Source organism: Cornus florida, unplaced genomic scaffold, assembly GCF_030987335.1.
Source record: "Cornus florida cultivar Cherokee Brave unplaced genomic scaffold, ASM3098733v1 CherokeeBrave_3.0.0_Hap2_Chr08, whole genome shotgun sequence".
Taxonomy (NCBI): Eukaryota; Viridiplantae; Streptophyta; class Magnoliopsida; order Cornales; family Cornaceae; genus Cornus; species Cornus florida.
The window spans coordinates 96122353-96145962 of record NW_026775578.1 but is presented as its reverse complement, the minus strand read 5'-3'; the positions used below and the strand labels follow the sequence as shown (position 1 = coordinate 96145962).

At 37.2% G+C, this 23610-nt stretch overlaps 1 protein-coding gene across 2 annotated transcripts; it reads right to left on the bottom strand.

Moving 5' to 3' along the window:
• Positions 1-16217: 16217 nt before the first annotated feature.
• LOC132268293 (gamma-tocopherol methyltransferase, chloroplastic) lies at positions 16218-19547 on the bottom strand. 2 transcript variants are annotated; one of them, XM_059769128.1, is made up of 6 exons: positions 19137-19547; positions 18058-18224; positions 17304-17408; positions 16918-17121; positions 16650-16752; positions 16218-16553 (listed from the first exon to the last, which is right to left on the bottom strand). In XM_059769128.1, exons 1-6 carry the CDS (start codon positions 19507-19509, stop codon positions 16450-16452), a joined length of 1056 nt encoding a protein of 351 aa, XP_059625111.1. In that variant the 5' UTR covers positions 19510-19547; the 3' UTR covers positions 16218-16449. The 2 variants fall into 2 exon arrangements, with proteins under 2 accessions (XP_059625111.1, XP_059625110.1); XM_059769127.1 differs by having other exon boundaries at positions 18058-18227; positions 19137-19546.
• Between the last annotated feature and the right edge of the window lie 4063 nt (positions 19548-23610).

Here is a 23610-nt window from a genome sequence, read left to right as displayed (position 1 = left end):
TTAGAGGAGGCTCATCAACCTCCTTTTCATGCTCAGTAGACCTAATGACTGCCAAAGGCTTGTCTTCAGCAGCCTTCTTCTTTAGAGCTTCAGCTCTTTATTTTTCTTCTTTAGTCAATGGGAAGCTGTCAAAAGATGGAAGTGATAGATCCATAAGGTCTGCAGCTGAGGCATTAGAAGTGATTTCTTTGAGGTTAGAGGAGGTAAGCAATTCCTCAACAAATGGGGGTTCACTCCAAATTTGTCCTTCGAGAAAGGAGAGCCTATTCTTAGCTACAGAGGAGGGGAAGGTTGCTGAAAAAACACAAAAGAAACTCATAAGTATGATGAAAAATTAAGACTTGACATGGGAAGCAGCCAGAGCACTTGGTATGAAGAAAGGGTAAGCATTCTATACCTAACTTCCCAAATTTGCGAGGGATTGGGAGTTTGTTCGATTAAGGCACAAACCATTTCCCTTTAACTATAATCATCCTCTCTTTCCATTTCTTCTCAAAGGAAGGGAGGTCCATACATATCATTTGCTGAAGGTTAGAAGTAAAATAAAAATGGCCAGGCTCAGTCCCATGCCTGGAGATGGTGTAAGTAATCAATAGGTCAGCGAGAGTCAAATCAAGACTCTCTAGCCTTCAGCGAACCAAAAGTGCCGAGACTATTCGAAGAAAGTTAGGGTTTACTTGAAGGGGGGCAAAACCTAACTTATTAAAGACCAAGTGGTAGAAGGGGTGAAGAGAAAATCGAAGAGCGTTAAGATGCCCAACTGAGAGAAGTAACTCATTCTCTTCAATTCCCTCGCCTGAACTGAAATCAGCCGTCCACGGGTATTCGACAATTTCTACCCCCTCAGGGATTTCAAATTCCTCCATTACCGAATCAATGATGAACTTGATACGTCGAATAGACAAAATCATCTCTTTCTCTTCTTTAGTGAAGATACTATTCGACCCAGAGGTGGATGTCTCAGTTTGAAGTAAAGAGTCATCTAATTGATTGGCCGAGTCATTTGCAGATTTAAGAGGGTTAGAAACCCTAGGGGGAGGACCCTAATGAGAGTAGGGGAAGATGAGGGTGTGGAGTCAGAATCTTCAATTTTTACATGGTCGTGAGTGGTTGAAGTGCTCATGATTCAAGATCAAAAAGTGGATGAAGAACTAACCTAGTGACACGACGAAGTAAAGAACGCAATGAACGAAGTGAGTGTAGTGAAGGCAAAAACAATCTTAAAAAAGCTCTTGAGTCAGAATAGCAATAGACACTCCTTGAACCGCCTCTTGCAAAATTAGCAACCGTGCAACTTTAATTTCCTTTTAATTAGGAGCCGTAGTCCAATTAAAGAGAGAATTGGGGCAAAGTGTGGAGGGAAAAATCCCCCTCCAGTAAGAATTGTCCACGTCATCACAATATAAATTTATACTATCGATCTTTGACAGATTACAGAGGCCCATCCTGGTAGAGCCCAAATTAAGTCTCCCTTTAGCCTACGACCGCTTCTAGCCCATCAAACAAGCTCGGCTGGCCCGAGATGTATTCAGCCCAGACTATATGGGAGTAAATCAGTCCTACTAATCAAAGGAATCAACATAGAAGGAAAGTTCTATTCAATGAAAGTTTGACATGGAAAGAATTAAGAAAGGGAAAGAACTCTATTTGTAAAGAAAGATGTATATGGAATGAATTGGAGGACAAGTAAGATGAGTCCTACCATAATTTTACCATCTTTTTGAGTGAATTGTTTTATTTCTTTTATAGAGAGAAATTTTGCACTTACAATATATATATATAGCAAGAAAAAAGTATATAGTTAGGAATCGTAGAACTGAACCAGAACCGAACCGGTGTTCACGGTTCGGTTCCATATATAACGGTTCCAATTTCAGTTCCTGACGAAACCATATTGAACCGAACCGTGTGCACCCCTACCTAGTATGACGACCAAATAAAAATAATTATTATTATCTTAAATAATATATATATATATATATATATATATTTATATAGACACACACACGTATATTATATTATATATATATACAATATATGTATATTTCCTTCCATGCTAATCCTTAATTAATTAAATCATATAGACATATATATATATATCCTTCTATAATAATTATTAATTAATTACATTTATATACATATAATTATATATATATAAGTATGCAAAGATAATTATTTAAATATCTTTATAACCATGGGCCTTTATTAATTAACCCAACAAGGTTTTATCCAAGCCCAAAACCATATTCATTAGTCCCACTCCTCTTAAGCCCAATCCGATTAAAATAAAATAATTAAATTAAATCTATTAATTTCAAATAATTTACTATAAAAATCACATAAGCTTAAATACACACAAATCAAATAAACAGCTCAATCATAGCATTCCACAAAGCAAAACATCATGTCAATTCAACAAGTAAAATGCGAAATATAATTTAATTAAAATCAAACAATTAATCAAAACACTTAATTAAATAAAACAAATTATTTAAAATAAAATAAAAGCAATTAATCCCAATTAAATCAAACAAATTATTTTAATTAAAAATAAAAATAAATAAACCCCAATAAATAATTTCTTTAAAATATAGGGGTATTACGACCATAAGCTATAGTGTACATACAGGAGCCAAGAACCAGGTCCCATGCGCACCTCGTGCTCCTACATGCGCCAGGAGAAAGTGGCAGCCCATGGCACCTACCTGATGACGTTGGCATTGGCCAGCGCATGTTCCTCACACGCTCGCCTTATTGGATGCGCATAGAGAGCACCACAACTGTGCCGCATTGGATCTTCTTGATCTAATCCAACGGCTGTTGATCCGGGCCCACGGTACGCTGGTGTACCGTGCCACACCGAATCCTGTGTCCTCCCTCAAGCGCCAAAGTTGCCGCCGGCGGCCAGATCTTCACCAAAACTTCTAGTCGCATAAAAAAAGGCCCAACAATTTTTGAAAAAATTCTAGAAAAATTCCAGAAAATTGTAGGAGCCAAATTTAACACTCTTGGACCTTTTTGAAGCTTCATTGTACCCATTGATGAAGATTACATGGCTTTAAATTAAGTTTACATTTGAAATACAATGAAAAAATATAAATGACATCATTGAATTTTCAAATGGCTAAATCAAAGCTTTAATTACATTCATCCAAAGATAAAATTACATTTAATTAACCTATAAGCTTCATCAATGGCCCAAATATATAACATCATCATCTATTCACAAATATACATACATCATCATTATATATCAATATATTAAACCATACATCAACATACATCAATATATACATATGCATATATAAATTGGATCCATGAATGATGATTTTCTTCAAAAAAAAAACATGATATCTAAACATAAATCAAACCAATCTCTGATACCATTATTAGGGAAATGAAAGTTTTAAAAACTTTTAGAGGGATTTTCAAATAAAAATCTTAATTCATGTGTAGAAACAAGTTTTATGTATAAAGAAGATGATGATCCATTCATATAGAGTTAGTAAAGTTACATTAAAGGTTTGAGTAAACCTTAAATCTATCCTCTGTAAATGTTCTCACTTATTATAGAACTCTTAGGTAGATGCCTCTTCCGTAGATCTTTATCTTCTTGGTAGTAATCTTGCCGTAATCTTGCCTTTAGGAATCACCCATATACATCCATGAATGACCCTGGAGACAAAGCTCGTGGGAGCCTTCTTCAGATGAGAACACTAACCCAAAACATCTTAGAGAGAGAAATATTTTTCTTGTCTTCCAAAATTATGCACAAAGGCCTAACCCAAAAAATACATGGACCCCATGTATATATACTTAAAATAAAAATGAAGACAATATATTTCTCAATCTCTAAAATTCACGTGATATCTCAAATCTAATGGGCCTCCAATGTCAAGTTGGGCTATGGGTGAGAATCCCTTGGACTTACTATTTTTATGACTGCAATGAATTAATAATTAGCCCAGTCCATTATACTATGGACCCAATTTAATTAATTCATAATTCAATTTCTACTCCACTAAAAGAAATTAATTAAACTCTAATTAAATAGTAAATAACCTCTAAGTCAATGTTGCATTTTGACCCCCTATGCATAATTAGTTATCGGATAAATAAAGCCATCAATCCGACTACTAAATTAATATATTTATTGGTATCTTTGATTATTTCTGGCTTGATCACAATAAACATTTGTTTGACAAAAATAATAATTTAGTAAATAAATACATTGAAAATCATTTTGTCTAGAGCACATGAAGGCCTTTGATTTTACTTTGTGATCAACCATAATCACTACAAAATAAATACAAGTAGCAATGATGCAAATATTGAGAATATAACATTTTTAAGTATTAATTACATAACTACCCAAAGTGCCGGTCTTTGGATTATGAAGAATTCGCTAACCAATTCAAAGTAATTACTAATTAATAAAAGAGTATATACTTCACTCATGCTTAAGAGTTAAATGTCATGACAGTGATAGGGAGCAATTACATACAACAGTTCTTGTAATATATCTCAACCAAATGCGGATCCAGTTCAAGTCTTAGTTAATTAAGAATCTGTTGGCACCAAAACTTGGCAGCCATCTCAGCGATGATGTGGACCAATAAGAGCGAATAAGTATTTCTAATATGGAGTCAAAGGGATCGGCCAGTTTGAAAATATTAGGAGCAAATATAAAAAGATATATTTCAGCCACCTAATGATATGGCAGTTGCTGAAATATAGCAACTCACATTTGACTTTTTTCAAAATGGGTTGTTAATAGAAAAGGAAAAGGCTAGAGTTTGGATGAAACTCAATAACTAAATTCCTATAAAATAGGAAGTTTAGTTTGATGAAAGAAAGAAAGCTTTGAAGACATGTATAGAAGGTTGGCAGCATGAAGTGAACAAATCTAATTGTGACAAGTGGCCTTGACATGGTGCTAAAGGATAGGCCACTTGGGATAGAACACGGTTGCCAAGTTTATAAAAGGAAGTTGCTAGAACTTAGCAACTTTTCTGTAACATGCTAGCAACTTACATTTGACTAGATCAAAGAGAGTTTTCAACAAGGATTTTCCTATTGAAGCGAGGAGCAAGACGAGATAAGAAGCAAAAGAATACTGGGTTTTGACCTAGTTTGAATAACAAAGTGAAAAAAAATAAAGGGAATGAGAGATTTTCTAGCAAGAAGTTAGGAAAATAAGTTGAGAAAAAACTTCTATAAATAGGAAAGATGTAATCCTATTCCAATTGTCCAGCACCACCACAAAACATGCATTTCAACTAAAAATGTTTTCAATTGACTCTACGTCATTTTCCTATCAATTTCTTTATTTCAATTTAATAGCAATTGATTAGATCCTCATCAACTATTTCGATTCAGCCATTTACTTTCTTTCAATTTCAATTATGTCAATTTTAATTACGCAATTTTAGTTAGGCTTTCAATTCAATGGCAATTGATTAAATTCTTGCCATTGAATCGTAGTGACAATTGATTAAATTCTTGTCATTACTTGGCTGATGGCAATTGATTAAATTCTTGCTATCACGTTTCAGTGGCGATCGATTAAATTATTGCCATTGTGTTTGGCTGATGGCGATTGATTAAGTTTTTGCCGCCTGTCTTCACTCGGCTATTCCATCCATTCAAACATTCATCAGCTGTTGCATTTCTTTAGACACTCTAAAAAGTCCTTGCTACAAACAAGGCATAAAAGAACCTTGCTGGGAGTTCTTACTAGTCTCTCTCCCACATAATCGCCTGAGAGTCAGCCATCAAAAAAAGGGATAGGCTGGTGTTCAATTACATATTTTGGGTATTTTGTACAAATACTTTGGCACGCCCGCGAAGAGTCCATCGACCGGCGTAGGGAACAAAAACCGCGCGAACACATTTTGGCACGCCCGGTGGGACCGCTACTAAAGTGTTATAAAAGAGGCAAATATGCCGCGGCCCACAAAAAATTCTAAGGCCGTGGCTACTGATGAAGATTTGGAGGAAGGCGATCAGCCAGTACAGGTTGAGAACTCTGCAGCAGGTCCTACTGATGAGTTAGCCGTACTTCAAGCACAGGTTAGCTCCTTGGTAGATGCAATGGGAAGGATGGGAGCATGATACAATGACTTGCATGAAAATATGTCCCAACTCTCAGCCTTTATTTTGAACAAGCCGACTCAAGCTAGCAGCTCCAACAATTAGGAATCGGCTTCTCAGCCAAATCTATCACAAGCTGCTCGGCCAGAGAGGGCCATTGAAACATCACAGCCATGGCCGCCAGTAGTGACACTCCAACCAGGTGCAACATCAAGTCAGCCGGTTCATACGCTACTCACCTGGGCAGAAAGCTATCCTCAGCCTACGTTGGCAGGTTCTAATCAGCCACCAGTAGCAGGTTCGCGGCCACAGGTAATTCCACCAAACCCTCCTCCGATGCCTTTGAACTCGGGGGGCAATCAGATCAGGTGAAGGCCACCGAACCCACTGTATACTCATGTGCCGCCATAGGTAGGGCTCGGGGGGCAGAATATGGTTAATCATCCACATGATTGGCCGTTTTTAATCAGGTACCACCAATATTAAATCAGCCACCTCAAGTCATGTTAGATAGAAGACAATTAGCTGATTTACTCACAGAAGAATATGGCCTGGAACTTAGAGGTGCCGGCCGACCAATTTATAGAACTCCTTATCCAGAAGTGGTAGACCAAGTTAAGTTCCCTAGAGGATATAAAGTCCCTGACTTTGTAACCTTTAGTGGAGAGGGGAATCAATCGACCGTGGAACACATTGGCCGATTCACAGTTCAATGTGGAGAGGCTAGTGTTAGCCCATGGTTGAAATTGAGACTTTTTCCTAACTCTTTGACAGGGGCAGCTTTTTCATGGTATATTCGTCTACCTCCTAACTCTGTTTTTAATTGGCCACAGATGGAGGAATTATTCCACAATCAGTTCTACCGTACGGAGACAGAACCTACTCTGGCCGATTTATCCAGGCTAAGTCAATTGCCTAGTGAATCGGTCGAGACATTCATTGCAAGATTCAGGAGAGCAAGATTAAGATGTCGTGTACCTCTTCCAGAACAGGAGTACATTCGTTTGGCTTTGAACGGCCTTGATTTTGAACTTCGGAAGAGGTTTGAAGGAGTTCCATTTCGTGACATGTATGACCTGGCCGAGAAAGCTACCAGGTATGAGTTGGTTCTCAAAGAGGAGAAAGAACGAAAAAATTCCTCTAAAGGTACGTACTATAGGGACCCCACTATGAAGTTTATTCAACTGATGTGGTTGAAGAGGAAGATTTTGAAGCTAATTTAGCCGAAGTCATTCTAAAGAAGCCTTATGTATGTGACGCTTTAACAAAACCAAATGTATCCACCAGTGGTACTCAGCCATCGACTTCATCGGCCAGGAAGGGTACGGCTGATACTGGTAAGGTTTATACGTTTGATCTAGCCAAAACAGAACAAATTTTTGATCATTTGTTGGCCGACAAACAAATCGTTTTGCCAAAAGGACACAATATACCATCGACCAATGATTTAAAAGGAAGAGAGTTTTGCAAATTTCATAATTCATGGAATCATACTACTAACAATTGTTATGTATTTAGAAATGTATTGCAGAAATCTATCGATGAAGGTGTATTAAAATTCCCTGAAAAGAAGCCAGATGTAATGGGGGTCGATGGCGACCCATTTCCTAATATTGTCAGTACCAATGTAATCAGCCTGGCAACTGAAAAAGCCGCTGATAATGGTAGACAGGAAGGATTACCAAAAGTTCTTGGTAGTTCATCGGCCAGTAATGATGAGCAGAAAGTTAAGGACTTGGAAATTCAGTTAAGAGAAGCTCAAATTGCCCTCATCAACCATGGTTGTTGTCCAAATTGCAAAGGCCGAAGGAATGACTCAGACAAGAGGGGCTATTTCCAATCAACCAGAAAGCGCAGTGTCCATGAAAGGTTAGGCCATCAGCCTAGACAGAATCACGAAGAAATCAATCGATCAATATTTAGAGAAAATGGGCCGAGGGCAGTGAGAATCATTCGGTCACCGGTGGCCGATAGAGTCCTGCCAGAACAACATTTTTATCCTAGTTTCAAAAGGAAACCAACAATTCAGTCAGAAATATGGGTTCAAAAAGGAGAAGAATCTAGCCGTGTAAGAACGGTTAGACCTCCTTTGGTTGACCATGGCAGATGGACTCGAGTAAGTCACCCAAAGTTTCCTAAGTAACCTCCTACACGTACTCAAAAAAGGAGGATGCAAAGAAAAAATGCAGAACTCAAAAGGAAAGAAGACAAGATCGACCATGATCAACTAAAAAGAAAAAATGAACCAGTGGTGGCTGAAGACATGGAGGTCGCTACATCCTTTGAGAATAAGGCATGTTTTTATGAAGAAAAAGATGATCAGCCAGACCAGGATCCAAAGCATGCGGCCAAGTACAGAATTCGTTTTGGTTCTCTCCCGGATGAGGTAAATTGTAACATGGTATTTGTTTTGCCTTCTGTGTTTGAAGCAAGGATAGAACCAACGATGAACAGGGATGTTGAGTCAGCCAAGCAGGAGGAAAAGGCTGAATCTTCAGAAATTAAGAACGATTCGACAAGTTTATCGGCCGAGATAGGATTGATCTCTCAGGATCAGCCATCTAAGGTCGATAAAATCATTTTCAAAAAACCACCTTTGTCCATGACACAGCAGTTGAGGCCGTTGTATGTTAAAGTATGGGTTGAGGGTCAGCCAATCAATAGGGTTTTGGTTGACAATGGTTCAGTGGTGAATGTCATTCCAGCAACTACTTTGAAGAAATTGGGTAAAACCGTGGACGATGTAGTTCCAATCGACGTGGCCATTAGTAGTTTTAATGGAGGATCTAGTAGCACTAAAGGTATTCTACCTTTGGAAATTACTATTGGCGGTAAGACATCCTTTACGGCTTTCTTTATCATTGATTCAACCGCGGCCTATAATCTCCTTTTAGGCCAAGATTGGATTCATCCTAACATGTGCATCCCATCAACCTTGCATCAAATGTTGATTTTTTGGGATGAAAATGAGGTAAAAATTGTTGAGGCCGATAACAAACCCTTTATAGCTAGGGTGTATTTGGCTGAGGCTGCACTTTATGATGAAACTGTTGTACCTATCAAATTTGTTGGCATTAACAGGATGGGACGACCAGCAGCGGCAACAATGAAGAAGAATTTAATTAATGCTGATATTAAAGAATTATTGTCAGAAGCAGCTCGGCCGAAAATTGATATTTTCAGGTCGACCATCAAGGACATTGAAGATGTTACTGATGGATCACAAAACCAATGAAGAAAAGAAGCGGCAAGCTTTCAGGGCCGCTTGCATAAGACTGAAAGCATATCTGGCTGAGAAGAGATTGGCCAGAGAAGAATAGCTATATGAAGAGGTATCGGCCAGCACGGCCGATATAATTGAAGAAGGTTTCGAAAAGCTAGATGAAATCCAACTTGAAGATTTGGAGTTAGCCCCTTCCAGGATGGAAGATAATAAAGTAGAGGTGCAAGATCCTTTATTGGAAATAAATGTTGGTACTAAAAAAGATAATCGGCCATTATTTGTTAGTGCTTTGCTTGAGCTTAAATTCCAGGCCGATTTGATTAAATTATTAAATGAATATAAGGATTGCTTTGCTTGGAGTTATGAAGAGATGCCTGGCCTGTCTAGAAAATTGGTAGAACATAGATTACCGATCAAGAAAGATTTTCAGCCATATAAACAACCACCAAGAAGGATGTCTTCGGAAGTAATGCTCAAAATTAAAGAAGAAATTGAGAGACTTCTTAAGGCAGGATTTATTCGAACAGTTAGGTATGTTGAATGGCTGGCTAATGTTGTTCCGGTAATGAAGAAGAATGGCAAACTTAGAGTTTGTGTGGATTTTCGCAATTTAAATAATGTCACTCCAAAAGATGAATATCCAATGCCTGTGGCCGATCAACTTATTGATTCGGCCGCTAAGCATGAAATATTGTCTTTTATGGACGCCATTCAGGTTATAATCAAATCTATTTAGCCGAGGAAGATATTCATAAAACGGCTTTTAGATGTCCTGGGTCAATTAGTACTTTTGAGTGGATTGTGATGCCATTTGGCCTAAAAAAATGCTGGGGCTACTTATCAAAGGGCAATGAATTCTATCTTTCATGATATGATTGGCCGATTCATGGAAATTTATATAGATGATGTAGTTGTGAAATCATCGGCCAAGAGACAGCATTTGGAACACTTGAAAAGGGCCTTTGAAAGGATGAGGATTCACAAATTGAAAATGAACCCATTGAAGTGTGCATTTGGAGTTTCAGCCGGGAATTTCTTGGGGTTCTTGGTACACAAACGAGGTATTGAAGTGGATCAGAACAAGGTCAAAGCTATTATAAATGCTAGGGCCCCAGCCAACAAAAAACAAGTGCAAAGGTTCCTCGGCCAGGTAGGTTTTCTTAGAAGATTTATTTCTAACCATGCTGGCCGAGTGCATGTCTTTTCGACTTTAGTGAAATTAAAGTCACATGAGAAATTTCATTGGGACGAATCCCATCAGAAGGCCTTTGACAAAATAAAAGAGTATTTGGCAAACCCCCCGGTTGTAATGCCTCCAAGAAAGAAGTGGTCGTTAAAGCTTTATTTATCAGCCGCAGAAGAATCAATTGGTAGTATGCTCGCACAAGACAATGAACATGGAAAGGAGCAGGCTGTCTACTACCTGAGTAGAGTACTAACTGATGTAGAATGTAGATATTCCTCAATTGAGAAGCTTTGTTTATCTTTGTACTATTCGGCCATGAAGTTGAGAGTATACATGCGGCCTGTTGATGTTTACATTCTTTGTCAGACTAACGTGATCAAGTATATGCTATCAAGGCCATTGATCACTGGCCGAATAGGTAAGTGGGCTTTGGCTTTGATGGAATTCAATTTTATCTACGTCCCATAAAAATCGGTAAAAGGAAGGGTTCTGGCTGATTTTTTGGCGGATCATCCTTCAACTGATATTGATCCATGGGTTTATGATGAATTGGAGTCATCAGCTATATTCTTAACTCCTTGGATCTTGATGTTTGATGGATCAAGCACGGCTGATGGAGCAGGAGCAGGTATTGTTATTATTTCGCCAGCTGGCAGAAAGGCTTCATTCTCTTTCTTTTTAGATTTTAAATGTTCAAATAATCAGGCCGAATATGAAGCGCTTATAATCGGCCTGGAGATTTTAATTGAAATGGCTGTTAGAGATGTAAAGATTTTGGGAGATTCAAACTTAGTCCTTAGCCAAATTTCTGAAGATTTTAAGTGCCTAAGTTGGCAATTAAGGCCGTTTCATTCTCTGGCCACTTCATTAATCAATCAATTTGATAATGTTCAACTTAAGTTCTGGCCCAGAGGGCAGAATAAGGAGGCCAACAGCATGGCCCAAGCAGCCTCTGGAATAAGAGTACCAGCCGGAATAGAAGATCAGTTGATAAAGATAACACGAAGATCTTTGCCATCGGCCGAATTGAGAAATACTATGTTGTTTGATACTTAGACAATTGATGTAGAAGATTTGGCCGACGATGACTGGAGGATACCATTTATAATGTTTCTTCGAAATCCAAACATCAAGGCTGATAGAAGTATTAAAAGAAAAGCGATCAACTTTGTGCTTCTAGATGGGGATCTATACAAAAAAGGGTTAGAAGATGGGCTCCTACTACAATGCATAAGCAAGGAGGAATCACTTCAGGTTATGGCCGAGGTACATGAGGGCAGCTGTGGGGCTCACCAAGCTGGGATTAAAATAAGATGGCTGATTCACAGGTATGGATATTATTGGCCGAGGATGAGGAAAGATTGCATAGATTACTCAAAAGGTTGTCAAGCTTGTCAAAGACACCATCAGCCATTCCAAATGTCAAGGCTCTCATACAACACGGTTGCTTCCTTGAATGGAAACGTATTAACCGAGATAAAATTAAGTTTTTTCATAAAATAAAAGTCCAAACTCGGTTTTCTAGCAGAAATGTTCAAGAGAGATTCACTTCTTATCAAGGTAAAAGAATTTCAGGATCAAATTGGCCAGATTACCAGAATACTTGGCTGAGAGTGGTATCTAATCCTCAGCCAGAACCATTATTGGCTGAGAGAATTCTTTTAGCTCTTCAACCTCAACCAAATTTCAAGAAAAGAAAGCGGGAATGGAAACTAAAAAAGGTTAAGTTGAAGAGAAATTTGCGGAAGAAAATAAATCGGCCATTTAATGTAAAATTTTATGTGGCCGATGCAGTGCTACACGAAGAGAATCTTATTTTGTTCAAAAGAACGAATAAAATGGGGCGACCAGTATCAACCACTGTGAAAAGAAGTTCGGCTGATGTTAACTTTAGAAGGTTAGTCAGAAAGGCATTTTGGCCGAGGATAATGCTTCATCGGCCAGCTGTTGAGGTGCCAAATAAAGAATCAAGAAGGAGTCAGGCCATCATGGCCGCTGACATTCTGAAAGCTTACCCGGCAAATAAAAAATCGGCCATAAAAGAAATACTTTTCTTGGTATTTCCGGCAGATATAGTTGAAGTCATTAAAGAAGATGACTATTCAAAAACTTGGGATGACGTACTTTCAGAAGCTCCATGGGAGTATAAAAATTCAGGAGGATCAGCCATCAGAAAAGCTCCATATTGGCAGAATTTTGTTTTTTCAATAGAGAAGCCAGTTAGATCGGCCCAAATGACATTACATAACAACCTAATCTTGATCAATCACGATCATGCCTTGCCAGTAGAGTTGGGAAACTTCAATGGTGAGGTCTATCATAGGTTTATAAATGGCCAATATTTTGAGGGGTATCAGCCATCTTTGTGGGAATAATAGAAGAACCAAGATCGGCCAGTCCTTGTTGACGCAAAATAAAGACCAACTTAGAGGTGGTTCGGAAGAAATAAAGTCTAGAAGCTCGTTGGCTGCAAGTTTCTTTCATGTTATAAAAATTCCAAAAATCTAATCGGCTTGAGTGGCCGATAAGACATTTGAAATTTGGGGGGCATTTGTTGGCACCAAAACTTGGCAGCCATCTCAGCTATGACGTGGACTAATAAGAGCGAATAAGTATTTCTAATATGGAGTCAAAAGGATCGGCCAGTTTGAAAATATTAGGAGCAAATATAAAAAGATATATTTCAGCCACCTAATGATATGGCAATTGCTGAAGTATAGCAACTCACATTTGACTTTTTTCAAAATGGGTTGTTAATAGAAAAGGAAAAGGCTAGAGTTTGGATGAAACTCAATAACTAAATTCCTATAAAATAGGAAGTTTAGTTTGATGAAAGAAGGAAAGCTTTGAAGACATGTATAGAAGGTTGGCAGCATGAAGTGAACAAATCTAATTGTGACAAGTGGCCTTGACATGGCGCTAAAGGATAGGCCACTTGGGATAGAACACGGTTGCCAAGTTTATAAAAGGAAGTTGCTAGAACTTAGCAACTTTTCTGCAACATGCTAGCAACTTACATTTGACTAGATCAAAGAGAGTTTTCAACAAGGATTTTCCTATTGAAGCGAGGAGCAAGACGAGATAAGAAGCAAAAGAATACTGGGTTTTGACCTAGTTTGAATAACAAAGTGAAAAAAATAAAGGGAATGAGAGATTTTCTAGCAAGAAGTTAGGAAAATAAGTTGAGAAAAAACTTCTATAAATAGGAAAGATGTAATCCTATTCCAATTGTCCAGCACCACCACAAAACATGCATTTCAACTAAAAATGTTTTCAATTGACTCTACGTCATTTTCCTATCAATTTCTTTATTTCAATTTAATGGCAATTGATTAGATCCTCGTCAACTATTTCGATTCAGCCATTTACTTTCTTTCAATTTCAATTATGCCAATTTTAATTACGCAATTTTAGTTAGGCTTTCAATTCAATGGCAATTGATTAAATTCTTCCTATTGAATCGTAGTGACAATTGATTAAATTCTTGTCATTACTTGGCTGATGGCAATTGATTAAATTCTTGCTATCACGTTTCAGTGGCAATCGATTAAATTATTGCCATTGTGTTTGGCTGATGGCGATTGATTAAGTTCTCGCCATCACGTTCGGCCGGCGATCGATTAAGTTTTTGCCGCCTGTCTTCACTCGGCCATTCCATCCATTCAAACATTCATCAGCCGTTGTATTTCTTTAGACACTCTAAAAAGTCCTTGCTACAAACAAGGCATAAAAGAACCTTGCTGGGAGTTCTTACTAGTCTCTCTCCCACACAATCGCCTGAGAGTCAGCCATCGGAAAAAGGGATAGGCTGGTGTTCAATTACATATTTTGGGTATTTTGTACAAATACTCTGGCACGCCCGCGAAGAGTCCATCGACCGGCGTAGGGAACAAAAACCGCGCGAACAGAATCCATCCGTAATTACCAACTATGAACTATTTATTATTATTATTTATACTCGTGTATTGATCGTCATCGCATACATATAAATATCTCTTCTAATCAAGTGGACACTATCAATTCCATAATGAATTGAAACATAATACATTAAATTCACTAATTGTATAAAGCATAAATATATCATTTCAGATTTGCTAAAAACATATGCCACTTTAATTTAAATACAAATTCGCTATGCCCATACAAATCCCGACACCATTCCCCTCCAATTTGTCATCATCATTCCCTGAAGTTTCCCCTATTCCACAACTGAGAGAGCACCCCGACCCCACCAAATGGTCTATTTATGGCCAAGATATACTCTCTTAAACACACACACTAGCTTCTTTCTATAATCAAAGTGAAATTGTTCAGTGGCATCACCTTATCTGCAGCTCGGCATCAATCCCTCACCATAAATTCATATTATGGCTTATTGTTCTCAATCGACTCAGGAACGCATTGGCAAAGTGGTGAAACTTTGAATCATCTCCTTTTTTTTTCTTTTTCTTTTTTCTTTCCCTTTCATCCACCTAATTTGGAATTACATTCAATCCGTCTGTGGATTCCATGTCCTTCAAAACTATCTCGTCAACTTGGCAAACTCGTCCTATCTGCGGTCGTCCTTCATTAGACCACCAACGGACGTTCATTGGATCGCCTCTCCCAGTGGTGGAGAGGTGTTGACTCACGGAGTGACTCAGTTTGGTTTAAGCTGGCTTAGATCTGCTATTGCTTATTGGGCTTGTTGGACCTCTCTATACTGTTTTTGGTCTTTTTGTATTGGGCTTTCTGCTTAGGCCATATTGGTTGGCTTTTAGTCCTATTTGTTGGTCTATCCTTTTGGATTTTGTTGGCTCATGGCCTATTCCACCTATTGTGGTCCAATTTGAAATGATACTTAACACTCTAATTTTTTTTTTTTTCTTTCCTAATTGGTACTCACACACCCATACATTTATCGAGACTTGAACCCCGACCTCTTTTTGGGAAGTAAAAGCCCGATACTTAACATTTTATTTTTATTTGATGTTGCAACTCCACTTGAATTCCTTATTAAATAAAGGGTAAAGTGGAAAAAAACACACCTAATGTTTACATTTTGGCCAAATAATACACATATCCTTTATGTTATGTATATAAGTCCGTTAAATTTGAAAAAAAAAAGAAAAAAGAATGGCATATATTGCGTATATATGTCCATTAAGTTTGAAAAATAGGTAAAGGATGGCTTAAAGTCACTATTAAAAATATAAAAATCTAAAAACCCCATTTTCTCTTCCAAAAATAACCTTACACACACACACACACACAGAACCAAACATATCAAGTCGTCGTCCCTGTTCCATTACTTGCGGCAATGATGAAGAAGAAACTAAAAAAAAGAAAAAACTAAAAAAAAGAAAAAAGAAAAAAAGAGAAGAGATAGTTTAGTCATTTCACATTTAATTAAGTTTTTTATCAATTTTTTTTAATTAAATTATAGAAAGACACTTTAATCTTTTCATCATTCGGGTCATTATTTACTCCAAAATTAAATGTTAACGACTCTTTAGAATTATACACTTTATATCCATACCATATACATGTTTTTCGCTCGCAACCCTTAAATAAAATGATAAAATTATCTTTCAAAAATGGAGCATGAGTACATTTTAAAAGAATTGGTGATTAGCTTTGTGATTGTTCGCATTATTTGGTTGCTCATTCGCATTACTTATACATAATGTATATAGTTTCCAGACTATCTTCCAAATTCAAGTTTGGAGATTCAAGTTTGCACTGAAAACATCAATTTATGTGTGTTTGTTTTAACTTTTAATAAAAAATAAATAAAGCCCTGGGGTTGTCAATGGAATCAGAGTCCAAAATAACAAATTCAAAATTGTGTAAGAAACTACAAACATTTACCAAGCAAGAGCTAGTCCATTGAACTCTCTCTTAACATCCTACCATTTGTCATTATTCAGGCTTTCGACATGTAATGATAGCAGATTTAATCCAGTAGTTATTCAGGCTTTCGACATGTAATGATAGCAAATTTGATTAAATCCTTCTTGTATCCTTCAATCATCAACGGCATTGCCAACGCTCCTTTTATGGTTTTCCATCCTGATCAAGTTTATCCGTCAAGAAAGACAATACAACGAAAAACAAATAGATAATAGAAATGCATTATACATATGCACGTCAAGCACGCTAGCTTACCACTTCTCAGCAATGATGTGAACCCCTTCCATGTCAGTGCTGAACGTATCACCGCTGGCCAAAATGGAGAAACATTCTCAGACCAATCCGCTGCCTTAATATCCTGCATATAAAAGTTCAGCAACAATTTATTTAGTGCTTTACCACAAATATACGGTTCAGAACGCAAACCAAAGCAGTCAAGAAGTTATGCTGATTGCAAATTCAGAACACTTCAAGCACGAGAATAATTGATCCATATTTAGCTCCCAACACAAGAAGTTATTACCTGAAGAGAGAGGGACTGAAGTAAGTTCACATAATCAGCTGTAGAACACCAAGCTGGAAGATGGTAAGCATCACATATCTTGTTCAATAGATTTTTTTCCTCTGGCCGCAAGGATTCTTCAGAAGGGGAGAGATCCCTATGGCACCAGGTTACTATTATTATCGTGGCTCCTGGGGCTGCTACTCGAGCCAACTCATGAATAAACTACCAATTCGAAAGGGAATAGTATAACATGAAACGACGAGATCGAATTAGCCATGAAGCATTAAAAAAGAAAATTCAAGCTAACATACTACTGTTCTTTTTAGTTCAATGATTTAAACTTGGAGTTTCCTGGAGCCATGGACCCCCGCTAATTCTGCAGTGGTGTAAGAGAGAGGAAGTACCTTAGTTTTGTCAGGCATGTGTTCTCCACTCTCCATGGACCACACCAGATCAAATTGTCCATCAGGAAATGGTTGGTTTAAAGCATCTGCAACTTGAAAGGAAACCTGCTAATTGTTCACCATTGTTACATAAACAATTTTTTTTTTTTTTTTTTTTTTTTTTGAATAAGCACATCATTGTTACATAAACATAATCGAAATCTTGTATTTCTTGTCTAGAGTTCAAGAAAGAAACGAAAAATAAAATAAAAAGGGAGGTAACCATTAGGATAGATGATTGTACGGAGTGGAACTATTCTCTCATTACTTACCACCTAATAAATATTAAAGGAAACATTCTTGTCTTGTGCGTTGTTTTTAGGGCTGACATTTTCAAATAAACTATTAAATACTACCATACAACTCGGTACTGTTTTGAGGGCGTTACGAGATAGGAGAATATATTTTTCCAGCCATAACTGTAACCTGATATCAGAAGTTTCCTGATAGACACTCAAAAACTATCAGCCTTCCCCAATGCTTAAATATTTATTTCAAGAAATTAAAAGAATAAAAAACCTATATCCAAGCAGGGTTCAAAATAAAATTTTGAATCCATATAATCACATATTTGAACATAAAATAAATAAATCTCAGAGAAGGTAGGTGAGGTAGGAGCCACAGGAAGGGTTCCTAATATATTTCCTTTCTAATAATAATAAAAAATTAATTAATTAAACTAGCGAAAAATGGGAATTGATAGGCTCCAAAATACCTTGTCCTCTAATCCTTGTGCACCAGCAAGTGCTTGAGCCCTCTGGGCTTGGACGGGGCTCAGGGTAATGCCTTGGCATTGGGCTCCAAATTTTCTTGCTAGGTATCTAGAACTGCCTCCTATCCCACACCCAACATCCACAATACTCTTAGGTTTCTTCACGGGGTCTTCTGCAAAACAATTCATCAATATAAAATCAAAAGGTAGAAGAAGTACATAAATTTATTTAAAAAAAAAAAAAAAAAAAACCTCAATTCGTACATGTGCTGCCGAGAAGCACACGCAGACAAAGATACAGAGAGATCATCAAATCAAATTCAAGCATCCAACAACTAAAACAACGCTTCAGTTTTTATATCCAATCACCAATACAATATCATCAGATCTTTTTCCATATGCATTCTCAGAATTGACCTAGTATCCTATGCAATAGCTAGACTGAACAACATTAAGGATACAAGTTGTGAATAACACAGAGCATATCAAAAGTATTTCTTTGGGGTCTATTCGAATAGATTTTGGAGTTTATTATTCTTGACAACAGAAGAAATCAGATAAGATTATATAAATCACCTTCCATATTTCACCTCACACAATTCCTAGCTATATTATCTACACATCTTAATAATAACAAATCCCTGAATCACACACAGAACAACAACCCCCTCTCTCTTTGTTAAGAAACCCCCACCCATTGTCTCTCTTTCCACAAGCAAATGGGGAAAGAGTTGGTGATTTCCATATTGGTCTGTCTCGAATTTGTTGATTTACATTTCAAATCTTTCCAAGAAAAATTGGGCAAAATATTGCAAAATAGGAACCCTTTTTCCCTTATTATTATTGAAAAACAGAAGGTTATCCTCAAGTTCTTTACATGCCCATCACATCACTGTAATATTGTCCAACCCACCAAAACATCAAATTTATATACTGAGTATAGTTTTAAATTTTGATTCTTCTGAATGTTCTACACTGTTAATTTGAACAAAACAAACCAACTATTTTGAAGTACATATTATCTACAGATATATATATATACATTTAGAGAGAGAGAGAGAGGAGGAGAAACGAGGATGAACCAGGAACAGCGGCAAATTGGAGAGTCTCTTCAATCATACGAATCTGAGCGGAGCGGTGATCGGAGACGGTGGCGCTGGCGTTGGGGTTGTAGAAGCCGTGGTGCATGTGGTCACCCCATATGTCCTCCCAAACCCCCGATGACTGATCGTAGAACTCTGCTATCCCTTTCTGCAAACTCTCTGTTTCCTCCTCTGTAGTCACCGGTTGAGCCGTCGCACTTTTGGTTGTCATAGCCAGCCGCCACCGTTTGGTTGGGCACTCAACGCCACCAGCCACCACCAATCCGCGGCGGTGGAATCGTGTTGAATGAGGTCGGCTGGTGTATAGGACACGCACCAAGGCTGAGTCGCACGTGCTGCACAATGCACTCATTTGGGGGTGGGTCACACAACTCACACGCTAAACAAATCTACCACTCGGTACTTTTTTATATAGGAAGGTGGAGACAACTCAAATGACGTCAGTAAGACCGTGAGTGATGGCGATTGGGCATTTATTTTTTATTCGGCTCCATTCAGATTCACTACAGCTTCTATCGTTTTCATATATGGGAGCAAAATGGTTGCGGAGGATGCCGAAATTACAAACACCCAAAGTGGGAAAAAAACAAGGGAATTTAGATAGCGCTCAATGACTAAGAGCAGGCCCAATTGTTTTCCGATTTGGGTCGCACCAGTCTGCTTTATTGTAGGTTGCTAAAATTAGGTCATGTCATGCGGATTGGAGACCCTATTAGCGAGCGCAGGCCCGTATGACAGACCCGCATATATTTTCTTTTTCTTTTTCAAAGTGTAGCTCAAGTCCCTATTTTAGCCCAAAACACTATTTATAAGGTCATGTTGGACTGAAATAAAAAATCACATTTTTGGCGCTGCTCTTTTTTTTTTTTTTTTTTTCCTCTCTCTCCCTCCAAATAATTGAACCAAAGAACCGTTAAGGCATTATTTTGCTGACACAAATAGTGTCTTAAACCAAACAGTGCCTTAAAGGCTTTTTTGAACAAAAAAAAAAAAAGTTTTAAAAAATTGAAAAAAAAGTGATATTTTTTTCCTTTTCAAAATTTTCAACGTTCCTATTGAGGATTGTTTGGTTGACCCAAACAGTGCCTTAATGGCTATATTGGCTAACCAAACAATTTTTTATTTTTTATTTTTTGTTTTCCCTAACAAATTGAAATTTATTTTAAAATATGATTTTTTTTTTATTAAAAAAAAAAATGTGTCTTTGTTTTCACCTCTATAAATTAATAAATCAGATGATATTAGATATTGTGTTGTTTACTCATACATATTGGCTAAATAATTTAATCAACAAACAATTTAATTATTTATTTCAAAATAAAACATTACACAATAAATATTCCATTACATAAAATTCATAACAATTTAAAAATAAATAAATGCAACATGAATTAAACACTTTCTTCACCAAAGCGGTTTTACAAATTTTCAATTAAATATTTCTTCAACCGCGTATTTGTCTTTTTGTTGCGAATTTGAACTTGGTGAGAGTAGATGCGTGCTGTTAAAACCGATGGATTTTGAATTAAAGTGGGAATAGAGTGTAACCTCTGGTGGCGGAGTCCATCTTCCAACTTTGGCATGGCACTCATCTTCAATGATTATGTTGTGAAGGATGATGCACGTTTTCATTATAAGGCATAAGTCCCTTTTATCCCAACAACGCATTGGTCCTTACGTTATTGCCCACATGATCTGCAAGACCCCCAAAAGCTTGTTCCACATCTTTCCTATAGGTCTCTTGTCTTTGAACAAAAAGTTTTTCTTTTGTTGTAGTTGGGTGCGGGCTGGTTTGCATCAAAGTTGCCCACTTAGGGTATATACCATTAGATAGGTAATACCTCATTATATGGTAATGGCCATTCAAAACGAAATTAACTGAAGGAATTTGGCCAGTAACGATATTGCCGAATACCGGAGAATGATACAGTACATTAATATTTTTTTTTCTTAAATGGTACTCACACACATATGCCTCCACCGAGGCTCGAACCCCTGACCTCTATTTGAAAAGTAGGAGCCTAATACTGCTAGGCACATTAATATCATTGTGTGAACCCGGCATTCCAAAGAATGCATGATAGATCCACAAATCTTTTGAGGTAACTGCCTCCAATATGAGCGTAGGCATATGAGAGCGTCCTTTGTGCATGCCATGCCACGCCACCGGACAATTATTCCACTCCCAGTGCATACAGTCGATAGAACCAAGCATGCCCGAGAATCGTTTCTCCTCCCCTTCTTGAAATAGTCGTGCTATGTTGGCTTCATTGGGTGGGCACATGTACTCTTCCCCATACACACCAATAACAACCTTACAAAATGTCATCAGGGTTTCAATGGCAGTGCTCTCGCCGATTTTAATATACTTGTGATGACCCGAATTTCAAAGAACCCGGTGCGTCAGCAAGTAACTTGAAAACTGACCCGATAATGGATCCCAAACGCGGAAGCAACAAAAGAAAAGAGGTCTCAAGAGATTGACACCACCTCTAAGACGCCAAAGTGACTTCCCGTGAAGTCACGAGACTCAAAAAGAAACAAATGCAAAATGTAAGGTTTAAAACAAACAAGGATTCTAATAGGGGTAAAATGATCATTTCAAAAGAAATGGATGCTACCATGCATACCATTAGATAGACAACGAAAAATTAATAGACTTTGACTCAAAAATCACTTGATTTGGAGCTAGAACGAGAAAGATATGAAATTTTGAAGTTTTACAAAAAAAAAAATTAATAATAAAAATAAAATAAAAAATGACAAAAATGTGCACAGGTACGATTAGTCGTAAAAATCACGAATGAGGAAGGCAGAATTTTGGTTCCAGGTACAATCGATTGTACTAGGAAATAATCGATCGAAAAGGGTAAATTTTTTTTAAGGCTAAAATGATGTGCCTAGGTGCGATCGATCTCACTTTGGGTACGATCGATCGAAAATGCAATGAACGATGAAAAATGTGTTACGATCGATGGGCTACAACCTGACAGTTTTGGAAAATTTGAAATTTCAGGGGTAAAAAGGAACTTTTGGGGAAAATTTTGTAAAGCAACCCTTATCTAAATTCAATTTTAAAGTCACCTATGGTCTAAACCAAGAATGGAAAGCAATGGAAAATGACAAAAATGTCCCAAAGTGCAAACAATACATGAAAGATAAAAACATGCTGCAAAATGATATACTTTCAAATACATCGAGGTGCTTGGCCCTAGGCCTCATTACATACAAGTTAAGTAGCATCAAAAGAGATTGTTTAAGTACATATTACACACCCAAAAGAGGAAGCTAAACATGCTTCTTACAACATTACACATTGTTAACTTCAACAGACTGCTATATTATGCTAACACTTACATGCCAAAAGTATACAAAAGATGCGTGAAATGTAAATACAAGTTGAGCTATGGATGGTTCGCATCCAAAAAGAGTGTCTCCTTGCCTAAAAAATAATAATCAACTAGGGTGAGTAATCGAATTACTCAGTAGGATGATGCATATGCGTATACCCTAAAGTTTCAATGGTTTTTGCAAGTGTAATATAAACCAAACACATGTGGATCATACCTCCTAACGTCTAGTTTCAAGGGGAAGCTAAGGGAACATCCTAAAGCTATATTTGAAACATTTTGAAAGCAATCCACAATAAGTAACATACTTAACAATATTAGAACCTCCAATGTAAAACAACAAGTAATGCATTCGAACAATATTGGATATCCAATATAAAACGACAAGTAATGTATTTGAACAATATTGGAACATCCAATGTAAGCAACAAGTATGCATTTGAAAAATGTTGGAACATCCAACGTAAAACAACAAGTTACAATAGCAAAGTAATGTCAACTTGGAAAGTGAAACGCGAAATCAAATAATAGAAATATCTTAGATGTGGCATCCAGTTATGAACATCATAACCAAGACAATTAGTTTTTTTAGGCTATTAACCCACAAGGAACCACCTAAGTGCGCACTATTTTGGGGAGAACTTGTACCTCCCATACTAGGACCGTACCCTAGCCATGTCAATGTAACAATGCCCCAAGTATTTCCAAAATCAACAATAGTGTCACAAAAATTACATAGTTATACAATGCATCTAATCACCTTCCATGCGCAACTAAATTTCGAAATCACATAAACCATGCTCTAAGTCTTCAAGCTACAATGGCATTTGTAATGTCAAGTTTATAATGTAAATACAACTATGCTACTACAAGGTTGTTAAACTAGGAAATCCATTCATGCAACATAGTACTTCAAATCCATAATTTAAACAACTTAGTATAATTTCACAACATAATTATTAGCAAGAATTATTTTAGAATTTCATAGTTAAAACTATTGAGAAAACGAAAGTTTTTAAAACTTTATGAGGGTTTTTCAAACAAAGATCTTGATTCACGTATAGAGACAAGTTTTATGCATGAAGAATATGATGATCCATTCA

Bases quoted from the DNA above. Each gene is read 5' to 3' on its own strand.
- LOC132268293 (XM_059769127.1), bottom strand. From the start codon at position 19,509: ATGAGTGCATTGTGCAGCACGTGCGACTCAGCCTTGGTGCGTGTCCTA. The intron at 17,409-18,057 runs GTATTTTGGAGC...AACAATTAGCAG, and splicing joins CACAAGGATTAGAGGACAAG to GTTTCCTTTCAAGTTGCAGA. The intron at 16,554-16,649 runs GTAAGCTAGCGT...AAACTTGATCAG, and splicing joins CACATCATTGCTGAGAAGTG to GATGGAAAACCATAAAAGGA.